This window comes from Microcaecilia unicolor, chromosome 11, assembly GCF_901765095.1.
Source record: "Microcaecilia unicolor chromosome 11, aMicUni1.1, whole genome shotgun sequence".
NCBI classification, from domain to species: domain Eukaryota; kingdom Metazoa; phylum Chordata; class Amphibia; order Gymnophiona; family Siphonopidae; genus Microcaecilia; species Microcaecilia unicolor.
Genome location: NC_044041.1, coordinates 172211364 through 172237596, shown reverse-complemented (window position 1 = coordinate 172237596; position 26233 = coordinate 172211364). Strand labels below are relative to the sequence as shown.

Below are 26233 nucleotides of genomic sequence, written 5' to 3'. Positions count from 1 at the left end.
GTTCTTACTGGAGGGCCCCTATTTTCTATTGCATGTCATAAGCAATCCCCAGATGTTCCTGTCCTATTACCATGCTGGCTCAAAATGGCACCTCTGAGCCCTAGTTGTAGTCTTATAATACTTCTGCTAGGGGGTCAAGCTGCCAAATAAGAACACACGCACCAGTGAGGAGTTCTTTATTATATGAATAATGCAAAAGTTTAACAAATAGTTAATGAAACATGGCCTAACATGGCAATTACAAGCCAAAAGAAAAAGAATACCAATGAAAAAAGAACATAGCGATTAATAGTTGTACAATAGTACAACACGTACAGTAAAAGACATGGAGGGGCATAATCGAACGCGAACGCCCATCTCCATGGGCGTCTATGTCCAAAAATGGGTACGTGAAGGGGTGGGACAGACCGTATTTTCAAAAGAAATGGGCGTCCATCTTCTATTTCGAAAATACGGTTTGTACGGACCAAAATGCCATGGATTTAGTCGTTTCCGAGCTGGGCGTTTGTTTTTTTTAGCGATAATGGAAACTAAAAACGCTCAGCTCAAAAACGTCCCATTCCAAGCCATTTGGTCATGGGAGGGGCCAGGATTCGTAGTACACTCGCCCCCCTGACATGCCAGGACACCAACTGGACACCCTAGAGATCAGTGCGGTGGACTTCAGATAACGCTCCCACATGCATAGGTCCCTTACCACGGGTGCTGAGCCCCCAATCCCCCTCCCCACAAACCCACTACCCACAAATGTACAACACTACCATAGCTCTTAGGGGTGAAGGGTGAAACCCTACATGTGGGTACAGTGGGTTTTGGAGGCCTCCCATTTACCAGCACGTTACAGGTAGGGGGGATGGGCCTGGGTCCGCCTGCCTTAAGTTCACTGCGGTACCCACTAAAAGTGCTCCAGGGACCTGCATACACGCAGGCCTCTAGGACTTGTTGCTGCTGTATAATCTTGGCACACCAGTTGACACCTGAAGACTAATATCTCTGGAAACATCCTTTATTGGAATAAGCACGTTTACTCACAGTTAACTGCAGATCAGAGGTTGTGCCCCACTGGCAAAGAGTCTTCCTGGTACTGAGATTAGCAGTAGGTCAGAGCTGGCAGAATGGTGTACAATGCCCTCTTTCAGCAACATTCAAGGTAAGAACTAAGTTCTGTAACGTAGCTAACACATGAAAGGGATCTAAAACTGGCTTACAAAAATGGCACCTACCTCATGGACTACCGGAAACAAAACAGGGCACACTCTGACCAAGTAAGCAGAGGGAAAAGCACCATGGGAGTAGAGCCTACCAACTACCAACATCGTGAGCATGTAATACAAGCTACTGGAATCACGGAGCCCAATACCCTACCTCCACCACAATGTTTTGCTGATGTAACTCTGCAGTGCCCTTAACAGAAAAGGTGTCACACTCACCTGAGAGCCACATCAGAACCAGGTAAAGGCTGTCAGAGGATAGAACACATTCTGCTGTCATGAAAGTGGGTATGGCATTTGAGGCTGGCATAGAGGCTGGAAAAAAAAGTTTGTAAAGTGGGTTTTTTTTGTGGGAGGGGGTTAGTGACCACTGGGGGAGTCAGGGGAGGTCATCCCCGATTCCCTCCGGTGATCATCTGGTCAGTTGGGGCACTTTTTTGGGACTTGGACCCGAAAAAAGGGTCCAAAACGCCCTTCTTGTTTTGGTTATCAGCTAAAGACGCTCATCTCTCCTCGGCCGATAACCATGCCCCAGTCCCGCTTTTGCCACGCCTCCGACACGCCCCCGTCAACTTTGTTCATTCCTGCGACGGAGTGCAGTTGAAGACGACCAAAATCAGCTTTCGATTATACCGATTTGTTCGCCCACGGGAGAAAGACACCCATCTCCCGATTTGGGTCGAAATATGGGCGTCTTTCTCTTTCGAAAATAAGCTGGATAGTAATACTAAATTTTGAAAAATATTTAAGAAGTTACATGTTATTATTAAAGTGAAAAATGAAGAAAGGAAACTTACTGTGAGTTATGAATGGGGAAAAGGGATCATATATTTGTCAAATGTGGCCCATACTTTAGAAACAGATAGCACTGAACTGCATATATATGCTAGGGAGATTTCAAATTTATGCACTTGTAATGCTGATTGCTACCAGAAATAAATATTCAGGAAAAAGTTATTTTTCCAATTGCTCAGTATTGCTTTAAAGGTCAAAGCTATTAAGATGTTCAGTAATTTAGCACCATATTTGTCTATTTTCTGTGTTATTGAGAATGAGCCAAAAATAATAAACTGTGTTGATAATGGTTGTTGTATTTGTAGTATTGAGGAAATAATTTTCCAAACCTGTTGCCAAAATTCTTGCATGCCAACACAGTCATATAAAAGGTATTTAACAGTTCCAGGGTGATTTGTAAAAGACCAGCAACAGTTATTGGGAAGGAGCTACTGCCATCTTTTGAGTTGTCCAGACAGCACAATGATGAAGAAATAATGATTGTATGATGTTTGCAGATGATAAGGGTCTACTAATTTTAGACCAAAAAAGCATCCATTGATCTGAAGATAATTTACAATGTCAGTGTCCAGCTCCTATGATTTTACCAATACATATTTTGTCATGGAGGATAAACAGTTTATAGAGATGCTATTCAGCTTATTTTCGAAAGAGAAAGACGTCCATATTTCGACCCAAATCGGGAGATGGGCACCTTTCTCCCATAGGCGCCCAAATCAGTATAATCGAAAGCCGATTTTGGGTGTCTCCAACTGCAATCTGTCGCGGGAACGGACAAAGTTGATGGGGACATGTTGGAGGTGTGGTGAAGGCGGGACTGGGGCGTGTTTATCGGCCGAGGAGAGATAGGAACGCTCAGCCGATAATGGAAAAAGAAGGGTGCCAGAAGCGAGAATTTGGGTCACTTTTTCTTGACCCTTTTTTTTCATACCCAGCTCCATGACAGCAGTATGCAGGTCCCTGGAGCAGTTATTAGTGGGTGCAGTGGACTTCAGCCAGGTGGACCCAGGCCCACTCCCCCCCAACTGTTACACTTGTGGTGGCAATGGGAGCGCTCCAAACTGCCCCCAAAACCCACTGTAGCCACATCTAGGTGCCCCCCTTCAGCCATAAGTGCTATGGTAATGGTGTAGCATTCTGGGCAGTGGGTTTTGGGGGGCATTTGGGGGGCTCAGCACTCAAGGGAAGGGAGGTATGGACTTGGGAAGTATTTTAATTTTTTTTTAATTGTTACAAGTGCCCCCTAGGGTGCCCCGGTTGGTGTCCTGGCATGTGAGGGGGACCAGTGCACTATGAATCCTGGTCCCTCCCATGATCAAATGCCTTGGATTTGTTCGTTTTTGAGCTGAGCGCCTTCAGTTTCCATTATCGCTGAAAAACGATACCGCCCAGCTCAAATCCGCCCAAATGCGATGCATTTGCCCGGCACAAACCGTATTATCGAAAAAAAAGATGGACGCCCATCTTTTTCGAAAATACGGTCTGGCCCGCCCCTTCACGTACCCGTCCTCGGAGATAGACGTCCATGGAGATGGGCATTCGCGTTCGATTATGCCCCTCTATATGGCCTAGATTAAAAATGTTGTCAATGAAAGAAGAAATAGAAGGCTGCTAAGCAATTAGATGTTATATTTCCAGCTCTATTAAACATTTATGAAAAATAGTAATAATAGCATTTGAGGCTAGAGTTCTGGGTAGGAAAAAAGGAAGGAGATTTTGTGACAGACAATCGGACCATAATTCTTTTTCTAATTGAAACCAAACAGGAGTGTATGTTATAGGTCCGCTAACCCAATAACATGCTTGATGTGTGATAAAGGCTTTATGGTAAGTTAGAAAGTCTGGAAATAAAACACCTGCTAATTATTTTAGTAATTTCAGTTTTAATAGCAATTTTAGGCACTTTGGAGGCCCATAAGAATTTTGTGAGAATAATTTCAAATTGGTGCTAAAAGGAGACAGGAAAAGGTATTGGTAACATGCTTAAAATGAAATTGATTTTTGGCATAATTATCATTTTTATTGATTCTAGTCTACCCCACCATGTAAGCTGTAGGGGATTCCAGGCAAGAAGCAAATCTTTAACACAAGAAATATATATTTTTTAAATTTACTTCCCGAATGGAATTAACATCAAGTAACAAATCTATACATAAATATCTAAACCCTTTAGAGGACTAAATTAAACCAAATTTTGAGCCTATATCTGGAGTGACATGGTAGTATTTCAGTTTTTTGTTTGTTTATCTAAATCCAGAGGTGTATGTTTCAACCAGCTGCATAAATTGAGGAATAGATGAAATAGGATTATAAATAAATAATACAACCTCCTCTGTGTATCCTGCTGTTTTAATCTCCATATTTTTGAGAGTAATACCCTGTATACCAGAGTCTATTCTAATTTTTGTAAGTAGTAGTTCTAAAGCTAGATTTAAAAGGAGTGGGGATAAAGGGACAGCCCAGGTGTGTTCCTTTTTTAAGTGACGTATGATTTGAAAGAGTGTTATTGGCTAGTATTCACACTGTAGGATTGGTATAAAGTATTTTAAATTTAGGGGCACCAAATATTTCCAGAATTTTAAATAAACAAAAATTCCATTCCACCCTGTAACAAGCTTTTTCAGCTTCTATGGCCATCGCTATGAAAGGGTGAGGTAGTTATTAGTAATTATAAGCTGGTGAAATTATCTAGCATTATCAGTAATTAACCTGGCATGAAACCTGCCTGATTAGGGTGTATAGCAGAAGTAATTATTTTCCTAAGATGATTATAAAGAATCTTTGCAAATATTTTATAATCAACATTTAAAGGTGATATTGGTCCATAATTAGAAACTATTGTGGGATCTTTATTTGGTTTGGGAAGTATTGTGATAACGGCTTTAAAAAATGTGTTATATCTTTATCTTCAAGTGAAAGAAAATGAAATGCAATTTAGGGATCAAGTCTTTTTAAAATGTTTTGTAGAATTCACTAGGTAGACCATCTGGCCCCGGTGCTTTATTGGTTTTCAACTGGGATATAGTATTAAATATTTCTTGATTGGCAATAGGACCCTTTAAAGAATTGACTTTCTTTTCAGTCCAAGAAGGCAGAGAATTTTTTGACAGGTAAGCTTCTAAATCTGCAGGGGAGTAAGAGGATTCAGATTGATATAATTGTGTGTAAAATAGTGAAAGCTTTTAACATTTATTTAGTGGAGGTTAAATTGTATTAGAAGAGTCTTGTTTGATCATAAATATTTGATTTTTTTTATTTTTTTGTTCTTTTTAAGTAATTGGCTAGCATACGACTGCTTTTAGGGCTTCTTTTACTAAGAGGCAGTAAGCCCAAAGCGGGCTTACTGCTTGCTGTACAGGAAGTACTGCTGGTCTGCCTCAGCGGCCAAGTGGTACTTCCCACCCCTAGCATACTGTCATTTCCGATGCTACACAAATATATTACCGCGTTAGCTCGATTACCCGTCAGTAAGGCTAATGCAGGAGCCCTTACCATCACCTCAATGGGTGGTTGTAATGGCCACGCAGCTTTACTTGCTGCCCAGTCATTTCCTGTAGAAAAGCAAGTCTTCCCTTTTACCAGATGTGGTAAAAGAGGGCCTCGGCATGTGTATAAAACATATGCCTATGTCAATGCTGGCCCCCTTTTTCCGCAGCTTGGTAAATGAGGACCTTGATTTGTTCAGCGTACATGGCCCTGTTTCAAAGCAATATCTCATTGCTAACCTTTACACTCCAAATTCTGTTATATTGACATTTTGGATGATAAATTGCAGTGAGGGCGGTATGTGGAGAACAAATATATTGCTGTTCTAAAGATTTAAACTTGTTTTATTTCTGTAAGACGTTTGTATGTATCTTTAGTTTGATGTGCAGTGAACAATAATAGTTACAGGATAAGCCACACTGAGCCCGCAAAAAGGTGGGAACATGTGGGATACAAATGCAATAAATAAATAAATGAACATCCTGAGTTTGGTTTCATTGTAAAGTTTTTGAAATGAATTCTTGAATTTTAAATTTGTAATTATCAATTGCTAGTAATTGTGTACTGAGTCTTCAAAAAGAGGTTTTTTTTGTGGGAATATTGGAAGAGAGTTTAATATTGATTTAATGTGTGATGTGGTAATGGGCTCTAATGCAGCAGAGTTAATTGTTCAAGAAGATTATTAGATATCAAAACATAATCTATACATTTGAAACTCTGTTGAGTGGCTGAAAAATAAGTGTAGTCTTTTGTTTCTGGAAATAGTTGTTGCTATGGATCAACTAAATTGTCATGCTCAATCAGAGAGCATTTAAGGTAATGTTGAATCAGAGAGCATTTAAGGTAGTTTATCATTCACCCAACACTGCGTGTTCTTTGGGTGGATGGTAAACTACCTTACATTGATGTTCCAGCCATTTATCCAAAGGCAGATTAAAATCACTTTCTATGATAATAGGAATGGGAGGACATTCTGCTTCTGCCACTACATGGAAGAAAGCAGGATCACCCTTATGGGGCATATAAATTAAGATGAAGTAATTCACTATTGTTGATTAGTGTGTGAAGCAGCAACAAACTACCTTCACTGTTCTCGACTTCTTTCTTGATTTGAAAGGAAATAACATTACTAAAAAGAATAGCTACACCTCCTTTCTTACCTATAGCTGGGGGTTGATAGTAGTAATTAACCCAATTAATCCCATTTGTCAGTTGTTTGGTATCTTGTAAATGAGTGTTGTGGAGAAACATTATTTTAGCTTTCAACTTTTTCACTGACATTATAATTTTCTTCCTTTTGACAGGATGCCTAAGCCCATGAACATTCCAAGATATTATCATGGCATCTTTAATATGAGCAAGTGCAAAGTGATGCATGTACATTTAAAATGAATCGGTGAAAATATTTCTTCACTCAACATGTAATTAAACTCTGGAATTTGTTGCCGGAGAATGTAAAAGCAGTTAGCTTAGCGGGGTTTTAAAAAAAGGTTTGGCTAGATTCCTTAAAAAAATCTATAAGCCATTATTAAAATGACTTGGGGAAAATCCACTGCTTATTTCAAGGATAAGCAGCATAAAATATATTGTACTATTTTGGGATCTTGCTAGGTACTTGTGACCTGGATTGGCCACTGTTAGAAACAGAATGCTGAGCTTGATGGACCTTTTGTGGTCTGTCCCAGTATGGAAATACTTATGTACTTATATGTACTTATGTAACTTATAGAATACTATCTGTTGACTGCGTTGCATAGTGAATTTAAGCATTGGACCTTACACCAAGTGTTGATCTGTCATAAGTGGTTGCACCTAAATTTGGATGCATCGGTGCACGTTTGTGCTGATATTCTATAATGACAGAGTTGCTTAAGGGCCGTTATAAAGTTGGCACTAAGCCTTCATCTTTGCACCTGTTTTTAGTATTGCTATCCTCCTTTCCTAGAGGTTCATCTCCTTTCAGTCTGTCCTGAGACCTGGATGGCACAAGACTGCTGGATGCTGTTGTTGCTGGGAAGGCAGAAAAATGTCAAAAGACTAGCCAGCTTCAATGTCCTTCTCTCTTGGACAAGAAACCTTTTTGTTTTCATTAGCCTTCAGTCTGGATTAGTCAGAATGGTTCACCCTTCACAGAAACTGAGGCTTCTAATTACTGTGGCCTTAAATAAACTGAGGAAACTCATTTAGCTTCTCCCTTTGCACATATATACTTTCACCATTCATGACGTATTGTAAGTCACATTGAGCCTGCAAATAGGTGGGAAAATGTGGGATACAAATGCATCAAATAAATAAATAAATACTATTTTGGTACCCAGCAATAAATTTCTAGGGAATTGGTGCTGCTTACAGAGCAATTCTACCCCTTAAAGGCAAAAAAAGAACATCTTTACCATTACCTATACGGCTGTTAGTGACACAGTTAGACAAGCCAGTAGCTGACTATAGTATTGGCAAGATTTTTAGAGAAAACATTTACAATGAGAATTTATAAGAATTATAAAAATCAGTTGAGTGAAGTGATGTGGTAAAATTGTTAGTCCATTTTTAAAGGTAATAAATAGAAATAACACAAACGATAGAACAGTAAATAAGATGATACTTTTTATTGCATTAACTTAATACATTTTTTTGATTAGCTTTCGAAGGTAATCCTTCTTCTTCAGATCAGAAATAAGCAAATGTTGACAAATATCAGCACATATATGTTGATATTTGTCAATATTTACTTATTTTCTATCTGAGGAAAAAGGGTTACCTTCGAAAGCTAATCAAAACATGCATTGTTAGTCCATTAAAAAAGGTATCACCTAACTTTCTTTAAAAATTAGTTGAAAGCAGAAAATAGTTTTTAGTCTACAATAAAACAAAAACTTGAAAGCAGAATGACCACGTAAAAATCACAAAGGTTGGCATGGTTCTTTGGCCATCATGGGTGTTATTTTCCATCAATAGTCATTCGACCATGATAAGTTATGCTCTCCAAGTGACCAATGCACAGTTAAGAACTGAAACCATAAGCAATCTTGCCAATTTTCCCACAAGAAGCGCACTGATTCCTTGCTATAAACACATTGAGTGCAACAACGTTTTTTTTCCATCTTTAAATCAGACCACACTGGCCTTGAGGAGCCCCAGTATAAACAAACATTTTGTATTGAACATCTTGTTCCAAGGTGTGTCTTTTGTTCCTATTATAAAGACTTAATGTGTCCCTGATGTAGGCTGTTCAGCTGCAGAAACATGTTGGGTGATGATTGAAACACCCCAATGATAGGAATTGATAACACACCTTGTTATTAAAGATGGCTTCTTACAATAAATTCTGTATTCGCTGCCACTAGTTGGTTCTTTTGGCTGCTACTTTTTTGACATTTGCAATAAGATTTGTCCAACTTATACTGCTCAGTAGATAAGTGAAATTTGCAACTGTGAGGAAATGCTATATTTTTTCTTGATTATGTTCTATCATTATTAATAACAGTTGCCAATGTATGTTTAACAACAGCTATTGGTCATGTCCAGTTACTGCAATGTAGTAATCTTTTATAACGCAAGCATTCAGGAATGTTTCATTAAACTAAAGTCAGGGTTTTGCTTAGAGATTGTCAGATGTCTTATGAAGCAAATGGATCACACCAATTGCCACAAGTCCTTATTTTCTCCCAGACAAGGTTTTTAAGCAAATACTACATCTATGGATACCCTCAGACAAGAAAATCCTTTAGATAAAAGGTCCTGGAGTCTTGTTATCTATTGTTACTTCTCTCCCTTATCCTGCCTCCATGACTTCAGACATTTTTTTCCCAAGTATATATTCTTGCTCTGAAGTTCTTTTTCAGTCTATCCAGCATCTTCTGGCTTTTCACCAGTTTTAATGCTACTAATTAGGGGATAAAGCCCAACACCCAGAGTCAAATTTAAAACCTATCACATAAAGACTCCAGTATATTTTAAATAACAAAAAACTTTTATTCATCGTACTTTAGTGCCATCCTGCTACAACTGACACTATTACCTACCTAAAAACTGTCATTCATTTAATTCATTCACCGCCCTCGCCCTGTACCTAATAATGTTAACTACAATGAATTATATTACAATCATACAGTATCTTTCACTTTTTGAATTAATTTACATTTTACACTGATAACAATTAAAGGAACACAACTCATTTTATCCAGCGCAGTGGTTAATGCCATGTTTTCTACTTGTCCACTGTACTCACATAATAAACAGATGTTGGTTATTTAGTCCCAAATGTACAAAACCAGTTAAAATGTGGATACTCAGTAGACTGCTTCCAAGCTGCCCACTACTTCAACAAGCGTCCTTGTAATCACTGTACAGGTACTGAGAAATCGGTGACCAATTCATTAGTTCACCATTGGTGTCTCCTACTCATATCGGTTCCCCAATGCTGGACCGCATTTCACAAGGTCTTCCTCAGAGGAACCACCACCACATCTACAACATGTCAATGATATCATCATTATTATCACCACAACTACTCACATTTTAATATCACTGCCACACTGTGCATCAAAATAACACTTACAATCAATGATCTGAACGGCTGCACGCCAGATAGGAGCTTCCTCAGGAGTGGGCCACAGACCGCCACCCCAGGAGTCACTGCGCACAACGTCCCTACCCGAATTTAAAGGGCTAACTATGCCGCCCCGCCCACTGCATTAAAGAGACATTACCTTACACCCATTTGACCTCAAGGTTCAGGCCATTGGGTGCAACAGTCCCCACGAAAAAATATATCGCTGCTCAATAGCTAGCAAGCTGGCACTGACATCATCACCCCTGTGGAATGAGGGAAGGTGTGCTATTACAGCACAACAAAGTTGATCCACAGAATGATTATATTGTGTCCAATGTGCTACTAACGGGTTTTCCTGTTTATTGTGCCAAAGGTTACTGATATGTTCCGCTAATCTACTTTTGAGCTGTCTTTTAGTATGCCCTATATAGTACAACTCACATGGACAAACAATACAATAAACCACTCGTTCAGTAAAACAGGAGGTGTGGTGACTTAAACTGTACCGCCTGTTAGAATGGGGGATAGGGATAATGGCAGTGTCCCATTGATAACGGCAGTATACACACATTCCACATGGAGAGTGCCTGCCGGTATCAATATTCCTGCTAGGTCTTTTAAGCAACTCACCCAAATTCGCCTGACGTCTATACGCGACCCTGGGGCTCTAGCTAAACTCGGGGTGCACCGAGAGAACCTGCCAATGTTTGTGAATAATAGCACAAATACCAGATGCTTTTGAAGAATATGGGATAACACAGGCCAGAGGGCTAAGGGGGGTCTTTTGCCCAGTGGACAGAAGCAACGGACGATGAGTATACAGGGCCCTTTTATACGCTCTTTTGAGGATCCCCAAAAACCTATCAATCATGCATTGCCAAACTCCCTTTATCCCTAGGTTTGGATTCCTCTAACTACTGTGTAGAGGTGAAATTCTGCTGGACTGATTCCACTGAATGCTGATTTTGTTTGACTACTTTTCTTCCTGTTTTGTGGGAGAGTTTTTTAAAGTTCCCAACATGACATTCACCATTGTGCAATCACAAGAAATGCCTATCTGCTTTATATACAGATGACACTTACAGGCTTATTTTCGAAAGAGAAGGACACCCATCTTTCGACACAAATTGGAAGATGGGAGTCCTTCTCACAGGGTTGCCCAAATTGGCATAATTGAAAGCTGATTTTGGGCATTCTCAACTGCTTTCCGTCGCGGGGATGACCAAAGTTTACGGGGGCATGTCGGAAAAATAGCAAAGGCAGTACTGGGGCGTGCTTAACACATGGGCGTCCTCGGCCTATAATGGAAAAAAGAAGGGCGTCCCTGACGAACACTTGGCCGACTTTACTTGGTCCATTTTTTCTTGCGACCAAGCCTCAAAAAGGTGCCCGAAATGATCAGATGACCACCGGAAGGAATCAGGGATGACCTCCCCTTACTCCCCCAGTGGTCACTAACACTCTCCCACCCTAAAAAAAACCTTTAAAAATATTCTTTGCCAGCCTCAAATGTCATACCCAGCTCCCTGACAGCAATATGCAGGTCCCTGGCGCAGTTTTAGTGGGTACTGCAGTGCACTTCAGGCAGGCGGACCCAGACCCTTCCCCGCCTACCTGTTACACTTGTGGTGTTAAATGTGAGCCCTTCAAAACCCACCTGAAACCCACTGTACTCACATCTAGGTGCCCCCCTTCACCCCTTAGGGCTACGGTAGTGTTGTACAGTTGGGGGTAGTTGGTTTTGAGGGCTATGCACCTGGGAGCAATTTCTGAAGTCTACTGCAGTGCACCTTAGGGTGCCCGGTTGGTGTCCTGGCATGTCAGGGGGAGCAGTGCACTACAAATGCTGGCTCCTCCCATGACCAAATGGCTTGGATTTGGTCGTTTTTGAGATGGGCGTCCTCGGTTTCCATTATCGTAGAAAACCAGGGACGACCATCTCTAAGGACGACCTAAATGTTGAGATTTGGGCGTCCCTGACCATATTATTGAAACGAAAGGTGGATGCCCATTTTGTTTCAATAATATGGGTTTCCCTGCCCCTACACGGGGACGTCCTGCGAGGACGCCCTCAGGAAAACTTGGGCGCCTCGTTCGATTATGCCCCTCCACATGTTCATCAAGACTTATGTACTGTTGACTCATGATGCAGGCACTCTAGCCAAAACACGGCCCATATTGAGTTCCTGTTATTGTTTGCCAATTATTTTCATTAACTAAAGTTTGTATTTTGGCTTTGCAGTGGTCCTTGGTTATCTCCACTGTGTTTTGCTATTGCTTCCTATCCATGGAGTTCTATCCAGTTTTTCCTTCTCTTTGTGGTTTCTGTAAAGCCCATTTTCCCTTAGAACATAAGAACTTAAGAGTAACCTACTGGGTAAGAACACTGGTCCATCTTGACCAGTATCCTATTTTCCAAACAGTGGTCAAGCCAGATCACAAGTACCTGGCAGAAACCCATTTAGCAGCAACATTCCATGCTACCAATTCCAGGGCAAACAGTTGCTTCCCCATGTCTGTCTCAATAGCAGACTATGGAACTTGTCCAAACCTGTTTCAAACCCATATACACTAACCGCTGTTACTACATCTTCTGACAATGAGTTCCAGAGCTTTATTCGTTGAGTGAAAAAATATTTCCTCCTATTTGTTTTAAAAGTATTTCCATGTAACTTCTTCGAGTGTCCCCTAGTCTTTGTACTTTTGGAAAGAGTAAAATATTGATTTATTTCTACTCGTTCTACACCACTCAGGATTTTGTAGACCTCAATCATATCTCCCCTCCTCCGTCTCTTTTCCAAGCTGAAGAGCCCTAACCTCTTTAGCCTGTCCTCATACAAGAGGAGTTCCATCCCCTTTATCATTTTGGTTGCTCTTCTTTGAACCTTTTCTAATTCCACTGTATCTTTTTTTGAGATTTGGCAACCAGAACTGAATGCAATACTCAACGTGCAGTTGCACCATGAAGCGATATAATGGCATTATAGTATTTTCGGTGTTATTCATCATCTTTTCCTAATAATTTCTTTAGCTTTTTTGGCTGCCACCAGAAACTGAGCAGAAGACTTCAAAGTATTATTTACAATAACACCTAGATCTTTTTCTTGAGTGCTGAGCCCCAAGATGGACCCTAACATCTAGTAGCTATGATTGAATTATTCTATCCAATGTGCATTGCCTTGCATTTGTCCACATTGAAATTTCATCTCCCATTTGGACGCCTGCAATATTTCACAGTCCGCACGTGTTTTAACAACCTTGAATAGTTTTGTATCAACTGCAAATTTGATCACCTCACTCGTCATTCTGATTTTCATATCATTTATAAATATGTTAAATAGCACTGGTCCCAATACTGATCCCTGCAGCACTCCACTGTTCACCCTTCTCCATTGAGAGAAATGACCATTTAACCCTACCCTCTGTTTTCTGTCAAATAACCAATTCCTAATTCACAAGGACTTTGACTCCTATCCTATGATTCTTTAATTTTCTCAGGAATCTCTCATGAGGAACTTTATCAAAAGCTTTCTGAAAATCTAGATATACTACATCAACAGGCTCACCTTTATCCACATGTTTATTCATGCCTTCAAAGAAATGAAGCAAATCAGTGAGACAAGACTTCCCTTACATAAGTACATAAATATTACCACACTGGGACAGACAAAGGTCCATCAAGCCCTGTATCCTTCTTCCAACAGTAGCCAATCCAGGTCACAAATACCAGGCAAGATCCCACAAAAGCTCAATACATGTTATGATGCTTATCACATAAATAAGCAGTGGATTTTCCCAAGTCAATTTAATAATGGTCTATTAACTTTTCTTTTAGAAAGCCGTCCAGACCCTTTTTAAATCCTGCTAAGATAACCGCCTTTACCACATTCTCTGGCAACAAATTCCAGAGTTTAATTACACGTTGTGTGAAGAAAACTTTTCTCTGATTTGTATTAAATGTACTACTTCGTAGCTTCATCGCATGCCCCCTAGTCCTAGTATTTTTGGAAAGAGTAAACAAACAATTCACATCTACCTGTTCCACTCCACTCATTTTTTTATAGACCTGTATCATATCTCCCCTCAGCCGTCTCTTCTCCAAGCTGAAGAGCCCTAGATGCTTCAGCCTTTCCTCATAGGGAAGTTGTCCCATCTCCTTTATCATTTCCGTTGCCCTTCTCTGTATCTTTTCTAATTCCACTATATCTTTTTTGAGATGTGGTGACCAGAATTGAACACAATATTTTAGGTGCGGTCGCACCATGGACCAATACGAAGCATTATATCATCCTCACTTTTGTTTTCCATTCATTTCCTAATAATACCTAACATTCTATTTGCTTTCTTAGCCACCGCAGCACACTGAGCAAAGCATTTCCAGGTTCACTGCATGATCTGCATCATCATCCTTGAAAACCATTTCCGGTATAAGCATGTCTTTTACAGAAGCATATCTGTAAAGACCGAAGCAAAGAATTCATTTATTTACTCCGCTATGGCCTTGTGCTCCTTGAGCATCCCATTTGCTTCTTTGTGATCTAACAGTCTAACGGATTCCTTCACAGACTTTTTGCTTTTAATGTACCTGAAAAAGTTGTTACTTTAAGTTTTAGGCGTCAAGTTTCTCTTCATATTCTCTTTTAGCTTTCTTTATTAATGCTTTGTGTCTGACTTGCCAGTGCTGTTGTTGCTTCTTATTTTCTTTATTTTAATCCTTTTTCCATTGTTTGACAGACAATTCTAGATTTCCTCCAAAGGATGTAATTATTTAACTATTTTCTTCCTTTGTTTTACATATGTGAAGGGCCCTTTTACCCAGCCGCCCTATGCATGTTAATTCAGAGGTACCGCCCGGCTACCATGTGGCCCGTGTGGTAATTTCATTTTTGATGAGCATCCACTATGTGCTCTGGAAAACAATTTTTATTTTCTGGCACGCAGCAGAAACTTGGTGGTAATCATCATTCTACACGTGTAGATGATTACCGTACGGTTAAAGCGTGAGACCATACCGTTAAGTCAATGGGTGGTGGTAAGGTCTCAGTCCCAAAATGGGCGCACACAAATTTTTATTTTGCTGCACGTCCATTTTTGGTCAAGAAAAGGCCTTGTTTGTAGGCGCACTAAAAAATGGACCTCTGTGTGTCCAATACATGTATATACACTAGTGCAGGCCATTTGTCAGCGTACTGTAGTAAAAGGACCCCTGAATTTGTCTCTTCTTCCTGAATCATTTGAGATTTGCTTTGTTTTACTTATGTGAATTTGACTCTTCTTCCTGATTCATAAGCAAATGTTTTTCTTTTGGTTGCTTGTTGCTCTTGGGTCCCTGAACACTGTTCCCTCTAAGCTGAGTGGGAGTCTACCACATGCAGTCCTGCCAGTAGGGGGTGCTGTTTCACTATCACATTTTCAATAGTAAGGGAAAGGCAAGCTCTCCGGGACTCCAGGAAACTTGCCTGTCTGTAACCATTGAAAACAGAATATTGAAGCACCCCCCCCCCCCCCCACACACACACACTGGTAGCAAAGCAGTTAGAGAACTCCTGCTCAGCTTAGAGGGAACAGTGTCCCTGAGTCTACTTCTGTAGTGGAGTGAATGCAGTCACAGTGTTAATCAATAAATTGGTTTCATATTATTTTTTTAATCACTCCAATTCTTTTCAGAAGAATCCATTAACATTCACTCTCCACAGGGGTCATTAGCAGCAATGGAGAACGCTGGAAGCAACTTCGACGGTTTTCTCTCATGACTCTGAGGAATTTTGGGATGGGGAAGAGAAGCATTGAGGAACGTATCCAGGAAGAGGCCCAGTTCTTGGTGGAGGAGCTCAGGAAAACTGAAGGTTTGTGCTATCAAGTTTACTATAGAATGATCTTTATTCCTTTCTTTGTTGGGTTTTCACTAGTACCAGATGATAACGTATGGCTGCAGTGTAAGTTCATTTAAAAAGGCTTATTCACCTTTCTATCTATAGTATAAGCTGATGGATAGAAGAAGAGTCTTTGGCATGAATCTTCCCATGGGAATCTTTGAAGTATGCATGATATTTTATGTTCAAGAGGTGATGTTAAGAATTATCAAAGATGTTTCACATGAACTTTCCATCTGACATACTATGAGGAAACTTGTTAGGTGAGACTAGAACTGGATACTTGTTGATCTAGATGCAGAAGCTCTACCTATCATTCAATAGGAGGGGGTTTCTGTTGGTTTAACTGTAGAAGCAGTTCTATAATGGTAGCTACCTTCCACCACTAGAGGAGATTCATTATGAGGCCATTTTCCAGATGTGAACCAACAGACCATCTGTTTATTTAAAAGCTTTATACACTCTCAGTAGGTCCCGGTCAAGACAGTTTACAAATTAATATGTCAAAAAGTATAGAAATGGAGGTATCAGATAACATGAATGCATAATGTAAGTTTGTAGAGTCTGAGACAGAGGTATAATATATGTATATCAGACAGACAGTAGCAGAAAACAATTTAGAAGATCATGAGATAAGACATGTAAATGATGCATGGGGTACAACTTTAATCTGCCAGAAGATTATCAACATCATTTTGTGTAATACTGGAGGGAATAAGAACTACTTTAGACCTTTCTTGAAGGATAGTAATGGGAGATGCCATTTTCTTAGCATATCAGGGAGTTTGCCACACCTTTCTGCAGCAAACTCTCTAAAAGCTGTCCTATGTCATGATTCTTTTTTCATTATCTTTCTGCCTGCTGAGATGAAAACGGTAGCGGAATTCAAGCATGCGTGGGATAAACTTAAAGGAATCCTGTGCAGAAGGAATGGATCCTCAGAAGCTTAGCCGAGATTGGGAGGCAGGGCTGGTGTTTGGGTGGTGGGGCTAGTTCTGGGCAAGACTTCTACGGTCTGTGTCCTGAAAATGGCAGATACAAATCAAGGTAAGGTATACACAAGAAGTAGCACATATGAGTTTATCTTGTTGGGCAGACTAGACGGACCGTGCAGGTCTTTTTCTGCCATCATCTACTATGTTACTATGTAATAGGTTACACTGAGTGGATCACAGCAGACCATTTGGGATATATTTTTCTAGATGCTCAAATAGGTAATTCATTGTTTCTTATAAGCTTTGACAGTACTGTATCTCTTTGAAATTACTCAATAAACATAAAGGTACAGAAGAAGAAGAAGAATTGTTGGCTTCTGAGTTTGTATCACTTTAAAAGTTAAAAACAGTAATTTAAAGACACACAGACTAATTTTCAAAGCAATTTAAGTGGGTAGGAGCCTCTTCTCATTGCTTAAATCACTTCCCACTGCCTAAATGGGGATATTCAGTGACAGTTAACTGGAGAGTGATTCAGAATATCCCCACAGACCGCACAACCAAAATGCGGGCAGATCAGGGGAAGCACTGGGGGTGGCACTGGGGTGAAGCCCGGGGTTATATTAATGGCAACGATATTGGATGCCGGCACCCACATAACTCTCTTATGCATAGATGGACTGAATATTAACCAAGCCCTCATAATCTCCGGCATCCAGCCCACCCCAAATTAATCCCCAATATTCAGTGCCAATGCCCGGACAAAGCGCACAACTGATTATTGAGGGCTAATTTAGCTGGCGACAGTAAGTGTTTTTAAGAAATGCTGACCGTTGCCATCTGAATATTGGGGGCGGGGGGGGGGAGGGAAACTGTGTTTTTTAAACAGACAGCCAGTGTAAGGAAGGTAAAAAAAAAACCCAGAGTAAAAACCAAGTAAAACCAAGCTTCTCTGAGTCCCTAACCAAGTGGATATATACCTGATATCAAAATCCCTTTTGGGAAGTATGAACTCCCCCTCAAATCACAATTCAGGAACCTTGGAATACAGTTAGATTCAACACTCTCTGATTCCCCAAATCCAAGCAACCTTCAAGAGCTGCTTCTACTATTTGCAACAGCTGCACTGCCTCTCCCCTTACATCGAGAAGGTAAATCTTATCCCAGTTGTACATGCCATGATAACATCAAGACTGGATTTCTGCAATGCACTATACAATGGTCTGACTACAAAGGGCCTGCACCAGCTCCAATTGATTCAGACTGCAGCAGCAAGACTCATAGAAGATTGCAAGCGACATGACCATATCACACCATTTTTGCAAAAACTTCATTGACTACCAGCACAATACAGGGCTAAATTTAAAACTCTATGTCTGATCTTCAAGGCCCTGAAAGGAAATGGCCCTGCGTACCTGAAAAATACGATGATCCTCCACACTCCGCCAAGGACACTAAGGTCCTCCCAAGGATTTTCACTAATCACACCCTCTCCAAAAGACTTTACACAATGTGATACCCGCAAGCGAGCCTTCTCCGGAGTAGCCCCCACACTCTGGAATGCACTGCCTGAAAGGCTGCGCTTAACACAAGACTATCTCTACTTCAGGAAGCAGGTGAAAGCTTGGCTCTTCAACGAGGCCTATAATGGAAGAAGTAGCTAACTCATCAGTCTCACTCACACCCACAAGAAGTGACTCGGGCTGCATATGTTGCAGCAGGACATGTTTATGCACTCCTACCCTAACTGAGATGATAATTAACCATTTCCCTGACCTCACGTGCAACTTTCTTTAAATCAATCACCTTACTTTCTAACTCTTCCTAATTTCTTACCTATCTATATGTTACATCTTTGCTTTACCCTTCACTATCAATTATAACGTTCTATTACTTATTGTGTTAACATTGTAAGTAGTATACCATGCCATACATTTTATTGTTTTTTAATATTTTTACTGCTGTAATTGTCTATTGCTCGTGTTTGATCTATTGTTGCTGTACACTGCCTCGAGTGAATTCCTTCAAAAAGACGGTAAATAAATACGAATAAATAAATAAAAGGGGGCAGCTTTATCACTTCTTTCATGACTTGTTAGGTATCTAGCTAATAAATTTTGTGTTATCTTCAGTTTCTTTAATGCTACTACTTGACATTTCTAAAGCGCTACTAGGGTTACGCAGCGCTGTACAATTTAACATAGAAGGACAGTCCCTGCTCAAGGAGCTTACAATCTAAAGGACAAATGTACAGTCAGTCAAATTGGGGCAGTCTAGATTTCCTGAAAGGTATAAAGGTTAGGTGCCGAAAGCAACATTGAAGAGGTGGGCTTTGAGCAAAGATTTGAAGATGGGTAGGGAGGGGGGTTGGCGTAAGGGCTCAGGAAGTTTATTCCAAGCATAGGGTGAGGCGATAATGCTTGGCTGATAAACCCAGATATAGATTGTTGCAATAGTATAGGCAACTCAAAATTAAGGCTTCTACAATTGATATGAACAGGTTAGTGTCCAAATATAGTCACTGCATCTCTACCATGCTCATGTTGCAGTAAATTTGACATATTACTTTTTCTCTTCATTATACTAGAGCTGCCCTTTGATCCCACATTCTTCTTGAGTCGCTCTGTCTCAAATGTCATCTGCTCTGTGGTCTTTGGAAACCGATTTGACTATGAAGATAAGAACTTCCTTATCTTACTCAATTTGATAAATGATTTCTTTCGACTTTTTAGCACAGTCTGGGTGCAGGTAAAATGCTAAGTTTTAATTTGTTTTCTTGTAAAGGTGTGCTTTGGAGTCACTTTTAAGCAAGAATGACTGAGAAAGGAAAGCTCTTCTACATGCATCAAAGGGCTGTGGGAGGGATCATAGGCAGACAGGAGAGCCCTACCTGGTCAAGTTTGATCCTATTTTATCTAACATCAGTTACAGATATATGGAACCAAATACAACACTGTTATTTTTAGTGCCCTTGGGATCGTGCAAAGTACTTGTCGGCTTATAAGTTGATTTTGAAAGTGAAAGTCTCCAAAGGCACTGTTCCCTCTAAGCTGAACGGTAGTCCTCCAACTGCATTGCAGCCAGTAGGGGGTGGTGCTTCAGTATTATGTTTTCAACTGCTAGGGATTGACTAGTTCCCTTGAGTCCTGTCCCTCACTATTGAACATATGATAGTGAAACACCACCCCACCACTGGCAGGACCGTAGGTGTAGAATACCTGCTCAGCTTAGAGGAAACACAGTTCCCCTTTAAAAATCAGCTGGCTGGCCAGTGCTACATGAATCTCTTACTCTGCATACTTTGCAGATGCAATATTAAATCCTGGTGTGAATGATAACAATGCTGCAAGGAACTGAGTTTGCAAACACTGCTCAACCAGTTGTAATTGTTAAGTCTTCTTCTATTTTTCCTGTTTTGAGTCCCTTGGAATAACACTGTGTTGAACTTGTACCTGTAGCCCTAGTCAAATAATGGTTTCCTTGCTTTCTAGCTCTATAATTTCTACCCTAATGTGATGGAGCACCTGCCTGGTCCTCACAAGAGGGTGGTTAAAAATGGTGATCAGCTGATGGCTTTTGTGGCAGAGAAAGTGAAGACGCACCAGGAAACCCTGGATCCCAACTCTCCTCGTGATTTCATTGACTGCTTCCTCATGAAAATGGAGCAGGTACTGTGAAACTGGGTAGGGAGTGGAGTGCATATGAGAAAAGAGAAATAGCAGAATATCCAATATATCTTTCTATAGTGTATAATTAAGGATACTACTGTAAAAGAATAGATGTGGATCAATATTTAAAGGAATTTATATGTTTACAGACCTCAACTATGGGAGCAATTCTACATCAGGGTAGCTACATAGAGCCACCCTGGTAATGGGGGGTGGGGGGGAGAGCCTATTCTGTAGTGTCACTGGGTACCAGGTTCTATATTAGAAGAGGCTCCTTCCACACAGCCTTGGGGCACCTAGATGGAGGCAGTTATTTATTGAATTGCCTCCTAACATCAGCTTGGAAAAGAGGCAGCTGAGGAGGGATATGATAGAGGTTTACAAAATCCTGAGTCGTGTAGAATTAGTAAATGTGAATCGATTTTTTACTATTTCAAAAAGTACAAAGACTAGGGTAAACTCCATGAAGTTACATATGAATATTTTGAAAACAAATAGGAGAAAATATTTTTTCACAAAATTTTATTTTATTTATTTATTACCTCATTTATACCCCACACTTTCCCAACTGTGTCAGGCTCAATGTGGCTTACATCACACCGCAAAAGCGGAGGTCAAAGCAGTAAATTAAGCTAATGCAACAATAAACCTATGTTAGAAATAAAGGAGAGGATGGGGAAGGGACGAAAGGATTAGGGAAACCAGGGGAGAGAAGGGAAGGGTGGTTGTATACAAAATTGTAATTATATTGATGTGAATCAAGCAGTGGAGACACATGCTGAGTCCTTGGGGTAGGCGTTTCCAAATAACAAAGTCTTGTGAGATTTCCTGAAATTTAGATGGTTGTGAATGGTTTTTATGGCTTTTGGCAAAGAATTCCACAATTGTGAGTTGATGAAGGAGAAGGATGAAGCATATGTGGATTTATATTTAAGCTCATAATGAAGGTTAAGGTATGAACGGGATGTCTTAATGCATTCCTGGGTGGCAGGGTGATTAGGTTAATCATGTAGTCAGGAACTTCACCATAGAGAATTTTGTGTACTTGGGAGAAGATTTTAAAGTTGATTCGGTCCTTGACAGGGAGCCAATGTAATTTCTTTTTTTTTTTTTATTATTATTTATTCATTTTCATTAAATAACAAGCTATTACACTTGGCAGGAAATTCAGAAAGAAAAATTTTACAATAACACCACTTTAGGAGTAAACAATAATAATTTCTTCTTTAGACCACTAACTCAAGGGGGGAGCGTAAGGAAAAAGAAGACTTCTTAAATCGATAATATCTGCCCCAGAGGAAATATGCTTAACACACTTTCCCGGTCCCATCAAATCATTTTATACCATCATAGTGGGAAATGACGTTAACCAACTTTCTTTACAATTATAAATTCTTTCAATTGTTCTGTTTGAAAAAAGATATATTTTAAACCAGTGTATTTGATGACACATTTACACGGGTAGTTCAAGTAAAAGGAGGCTCCCAGTTTTAACACTTCAGGTCTCATAGAAAAAAAAAGGTTTTCTCCTTTCTTGTGTTTGCTTGGTTATATCTGGGTACATCCATACCTTTTTCCCCCGGAACAAAACATGCATCTTTTTAAAGTTTGAGATGGGCAGCAGTAGGCAATCTGGGCCAGAGAAACTGGAATTGATTTCACAGAGGAACAATGATGCTACTTTTGGACTCGTAGGGTTTACTGTTGTGTTTCAGTATCATTGCGACAATCTCTTTATTGGCTGGTGTGGACACATATTAAACTTAATAAGATGGATAAATCATAAGTACATAAGTACATAAGTAGTGCCATACTGGGAAAGACCAAAGGTCCATCTAGCCCAGCATCCTGTCACCGACAGTGGCCAATCCAGGTCAAGGGCACCTGGCACGCTCCCCAAACGTAAAAACATTCCAGACAAGTTATACCTAAAAATGCGGAATTTTTCCAAGTCCATTTAATAGCGGTCTATGGACTTGTCCTTTAGGAATCTATCTAACCCCTTTTTAAACTCCGTCAAGCTAACCGCCCGTATCACGTTCTCTGGCAACGAATTCCAGAGTCTAATTACACGTTGGGTGAAGAAAAATTTTCTCCGATTCGTTTTAAATTTACCACACTGTAGCTTCAACTCATGCCCTCTAGTCCTAGTATTTTTGGATAGCGTGAACAGTCGCTTCACATCCACCCGATCCTTTCCACTCATTATTTTATACACTTCTATCATATCTCCCCTCAGCCGTCTCTTCTCCAAGCTGAAAAGCCCTAGCCTTCTCAGCCTCTCTTCGTAGGAAAGTCGTCCCATCCCCACTATCATTTTCGTCGCCCTTCGCTGTACCTTTTCCAATTCTACTATATCTTTTTTGAGATACGGAGACCAGTACTGAACACAATACTCCAGGTGCGGTCGCACCATGGAGTGATACAACGGCATTATAACATCCGCACACCTGGACTCCATACCCTTCCTAATAACACCCAACATTCTATTCGCTTTCCTAGCCGCAGCAGCACACTGAGCAGAAGGTTTCAGCGTATCATCGACGACGACACCCAGATCCCTTTCTTGATCCGTAACTCCTAACGCGGAACCTTGCAAGACGTAGCTATAATTCGGGTTCCTCTTACCCACATGCATCACTTTGCACTTGTCAACATTGAACTTCATCTGCCACTTGCACGCCCATTCTCCCAGTCTCGCAAGGTCCTCCTGTAATCGTTCACATTCCTCCTGCGACTTGACGACCCTGAATAATTTTGTGTCATCGGCGAATTTAATTACCTCACTAGTTATTCCCATCTCTAGGTCATTTATAAATACATTAAAAAGCAACGGACCCAGCACAGACCCCTGCGGGACCCCACTAACTACCCTCCTCCACTGAGAATACTGGCCACGCAATCCTACTCTCTGCTTCCTATCTTTCAACCAGTTCTTAATCCATAATAATACCCTACCTCCGATTCCATGACTCTGCAATTTCTTCAGGAGTCTTTCGTGCGGCACTTTGTCAAACGCCTTCTGAAAATCCAGATATACAATATCAACCGGCTCCCCATTGTCCACATGTTTGCTTACCCCCTCAAAAAAATGCATTAGATTGGTGAGGCAAGACTTCCCTTCACTAAATCCGTGCTGACTTTGTCTCATCAGTCCATGTTTTTGTATATGCTCTGCAATTTTATTCTTAATAATAGCCTCCACCATCTTGCCCGGCACCGACGTCAGACTCACCGGTCTATAATTTCCCGGATCTCCTCTGGAACCCTTCTTAAAAATCGGAGTAACATTGGCTACCCTCCAGTCTTCCGGTATTACACTCGATTTTAGGGACAGATTGCATATTTCTAACAGTAGCTCCGCAAGTTCATTTTTTAGTTCTATTAATACTCTGGGATGAATACCATCAGGTCCCGGTGATTTACTACTCTTCAGCTTGCTGAACTGACCCATTACATCCTCCAAGGTTACAGAGAATTTGTTTAGTTTCTCCGACTCCCCCACTTCAAATATTCTTTCCGGCACCGGTGTCCCCCCCAAATCCTCCTCGGTGAAGACCGAAGCAAAGAATTCATTTAATTTCTCCGCTACGGCTTTGTCCTCCTTGATCGCAAGTACCTTATGCTGGTATTGTCGATCAGCCAATGGAACATTTGATCACTTGGTTTTTGAATGCCATATGGTACAAGCATTTTGGAAACAGATATGGAGCTTTATACAACAAGTTTTGGGAAAACTGCTGGCTTTTACCTACGGAGGAATCTTGTTTAACATTTTTGAGGTGACCTGGCATTTCATGAATGATCAATATAAACTGCTATCCATTCTCACAGCCATAGCATTACAATCCGTTTTAAAAGTTTGGAAAAATCTGTCACACCTAAGCTTCCAGTTTTGGTGGAATACAGTATGCAAAATTTCTAAATATAAGGTATATATAATGGAGAAAAAAGGGGGTACAGAGCAATTTAAAAGGATCTGGCATCTTTTACAGGAATTTGCTACATCTGTTCCTTTTGTTAGACGTGTTCTATGAACAAGGACTAGTATGTTTGAGAATGAATGTTCTTGAATGGCTGTTCTTTCCCCAGATGATCAGGATTGTTGGATGGGAGGGGGATGGAGGGGGATGGAAGAGGATATTACTCCTATACATGATATGTATTATTTGTCCATCTTTGTCCCTGTTATATTGCATTGGTTGTGTAGCATGGTACTGATTGTATTTGCTGACAAAAAAATTAAACAAAAATGTTATTGAACTAAAAAAAAACCTGCTCTCCAGTGCCAGCTGAATATTGACAAGATTGTTTATATTTTTATATATTTTAACCTATTGTAATTTTCTTTATTCACTGATTATTCTACACTACTTTGGTGATTATCTTTGAAAGGTTATTAAACAAAGACAAACAAACTAAACATTGCATATCTACAGATAAATTAAATGTCTTGGCTGCTGTTAAAAAAAAAAAACTGACCATATTTTTCAATACTAACATGATAGTGTTAAGCTTACTTGCACTGTATAGTTTTAAGGTAATTTAAGATTAGTATTCATGTTCTGCTGTACTGAATGTTAACTAGATTAGGTACCCCTGTGCATTTGAGTCCCAGCTGTGTCTCTGATTATCCATGAGTCAATTCTATTTCTATCTTTGACAATGGCTATCCATTTTTATCCTCCGCCACATCACTTTCTCCTCGTGGTCTAACTCAGAAGTTTATCATTAACATTTTGTTTTCTAAATAGCTTCATCTTTGATTTTTTTTTTTTTTGTATATGTTAGGACAAAGAGAACCCCCAGAGTGAATTTTCCTCAGAGGCCTTGGTAACCACCACTTTTGACTTATTCTCTGCTGGGACAGAGACAGTCAGCACGACCCTAAGATACGGCCTCCTGATTCTTCTGAAACACCCAGAAATAGAAGGTGAGAAAGAAAAGGCAGGTGATGAAATGAAAAGGATAAATTTGAATGTGAAAGTTTCTGCCCAGATGGGGTTTCTTCTTCCACAGTTAAGGATCTGATAAGCACAGAGGATCACCAGTGTCAACAGGGTGGTGGACGGATGGAACTGAAGATGGCAGAAAAGGATATCAGTGACGAGAGAGAGAACTGAAGATCAAGTAGGAAGTAGGATCTACAATATCCATCAGAAAAAGAAAATGAGAAGGAAAGGGAATGGAAAGAAAGAGCTGTCACTACTGAATATACTTATGTTCCTATATTAAGAACCAGATTTGGTTAAAAGCATGTAAAGAGCAATTCTGTAAACTAGTGCTCACATTTACACATGTGATGTGTATACAAATGTCTAGAATAATGATATGTGCAGATAAATGCCAATATTCTGTCTAAGCACTATTCTGAAAATACCTACTTAACTTATATAGTGCATATTTACAAGTGGGGTGTACATCAGGGGCAGAGCATGTGCAGGATAAAAGCAGGGCTCTCATTTATGCACAAATTATATTTTATTTTATTCAAAAAATTCTATTCCACCCATTCTGAAATTTATGGCAGATTAGAATCTGCACATATAAAGTGAAAAAATAACATCCAATTACACTATTTTAGAATAACGGAATAAAACAATACAAATGTAGAAGACAACACACTAAACAAACATAAACTACAAATTTAAAAGACATCATACTAAGCAGATATAAACTAAAAGCAAATTACAACACATTGTAGTATCAACCC

At 40.1% G+C, this 26233-nt stretch overlaps 1 protein-coding gene across 1 annotated transcript in view; it reads left to right on the top strand.

Annotated features, from left to right (window-relative positions):
- LOC115481138 (cytochrome P450 2C11-like) overlaps positions 1-26233 on the top strand; it is a 54589-nt gene that overhangs the window by 5427 nt on the left and 22929 nt on the right. The window contains exons 3-6 of the mRNA XM_030220175.1: positions 15741-15890; positions 19440-19600; positions 20344-20520; positions 25312-25453. Coding sequence (XP_030076035.1) covers positions 15741-15890; positions 19440-19600; positions 20344-20520; positions 25312-25453 — 630 coding nt within the window. The remainder of the gene's footprint in view (positions 1-15740; positions 15891-19439; positions 19601-20343; positions 20521-25311; positions 25454-26233) is intronic.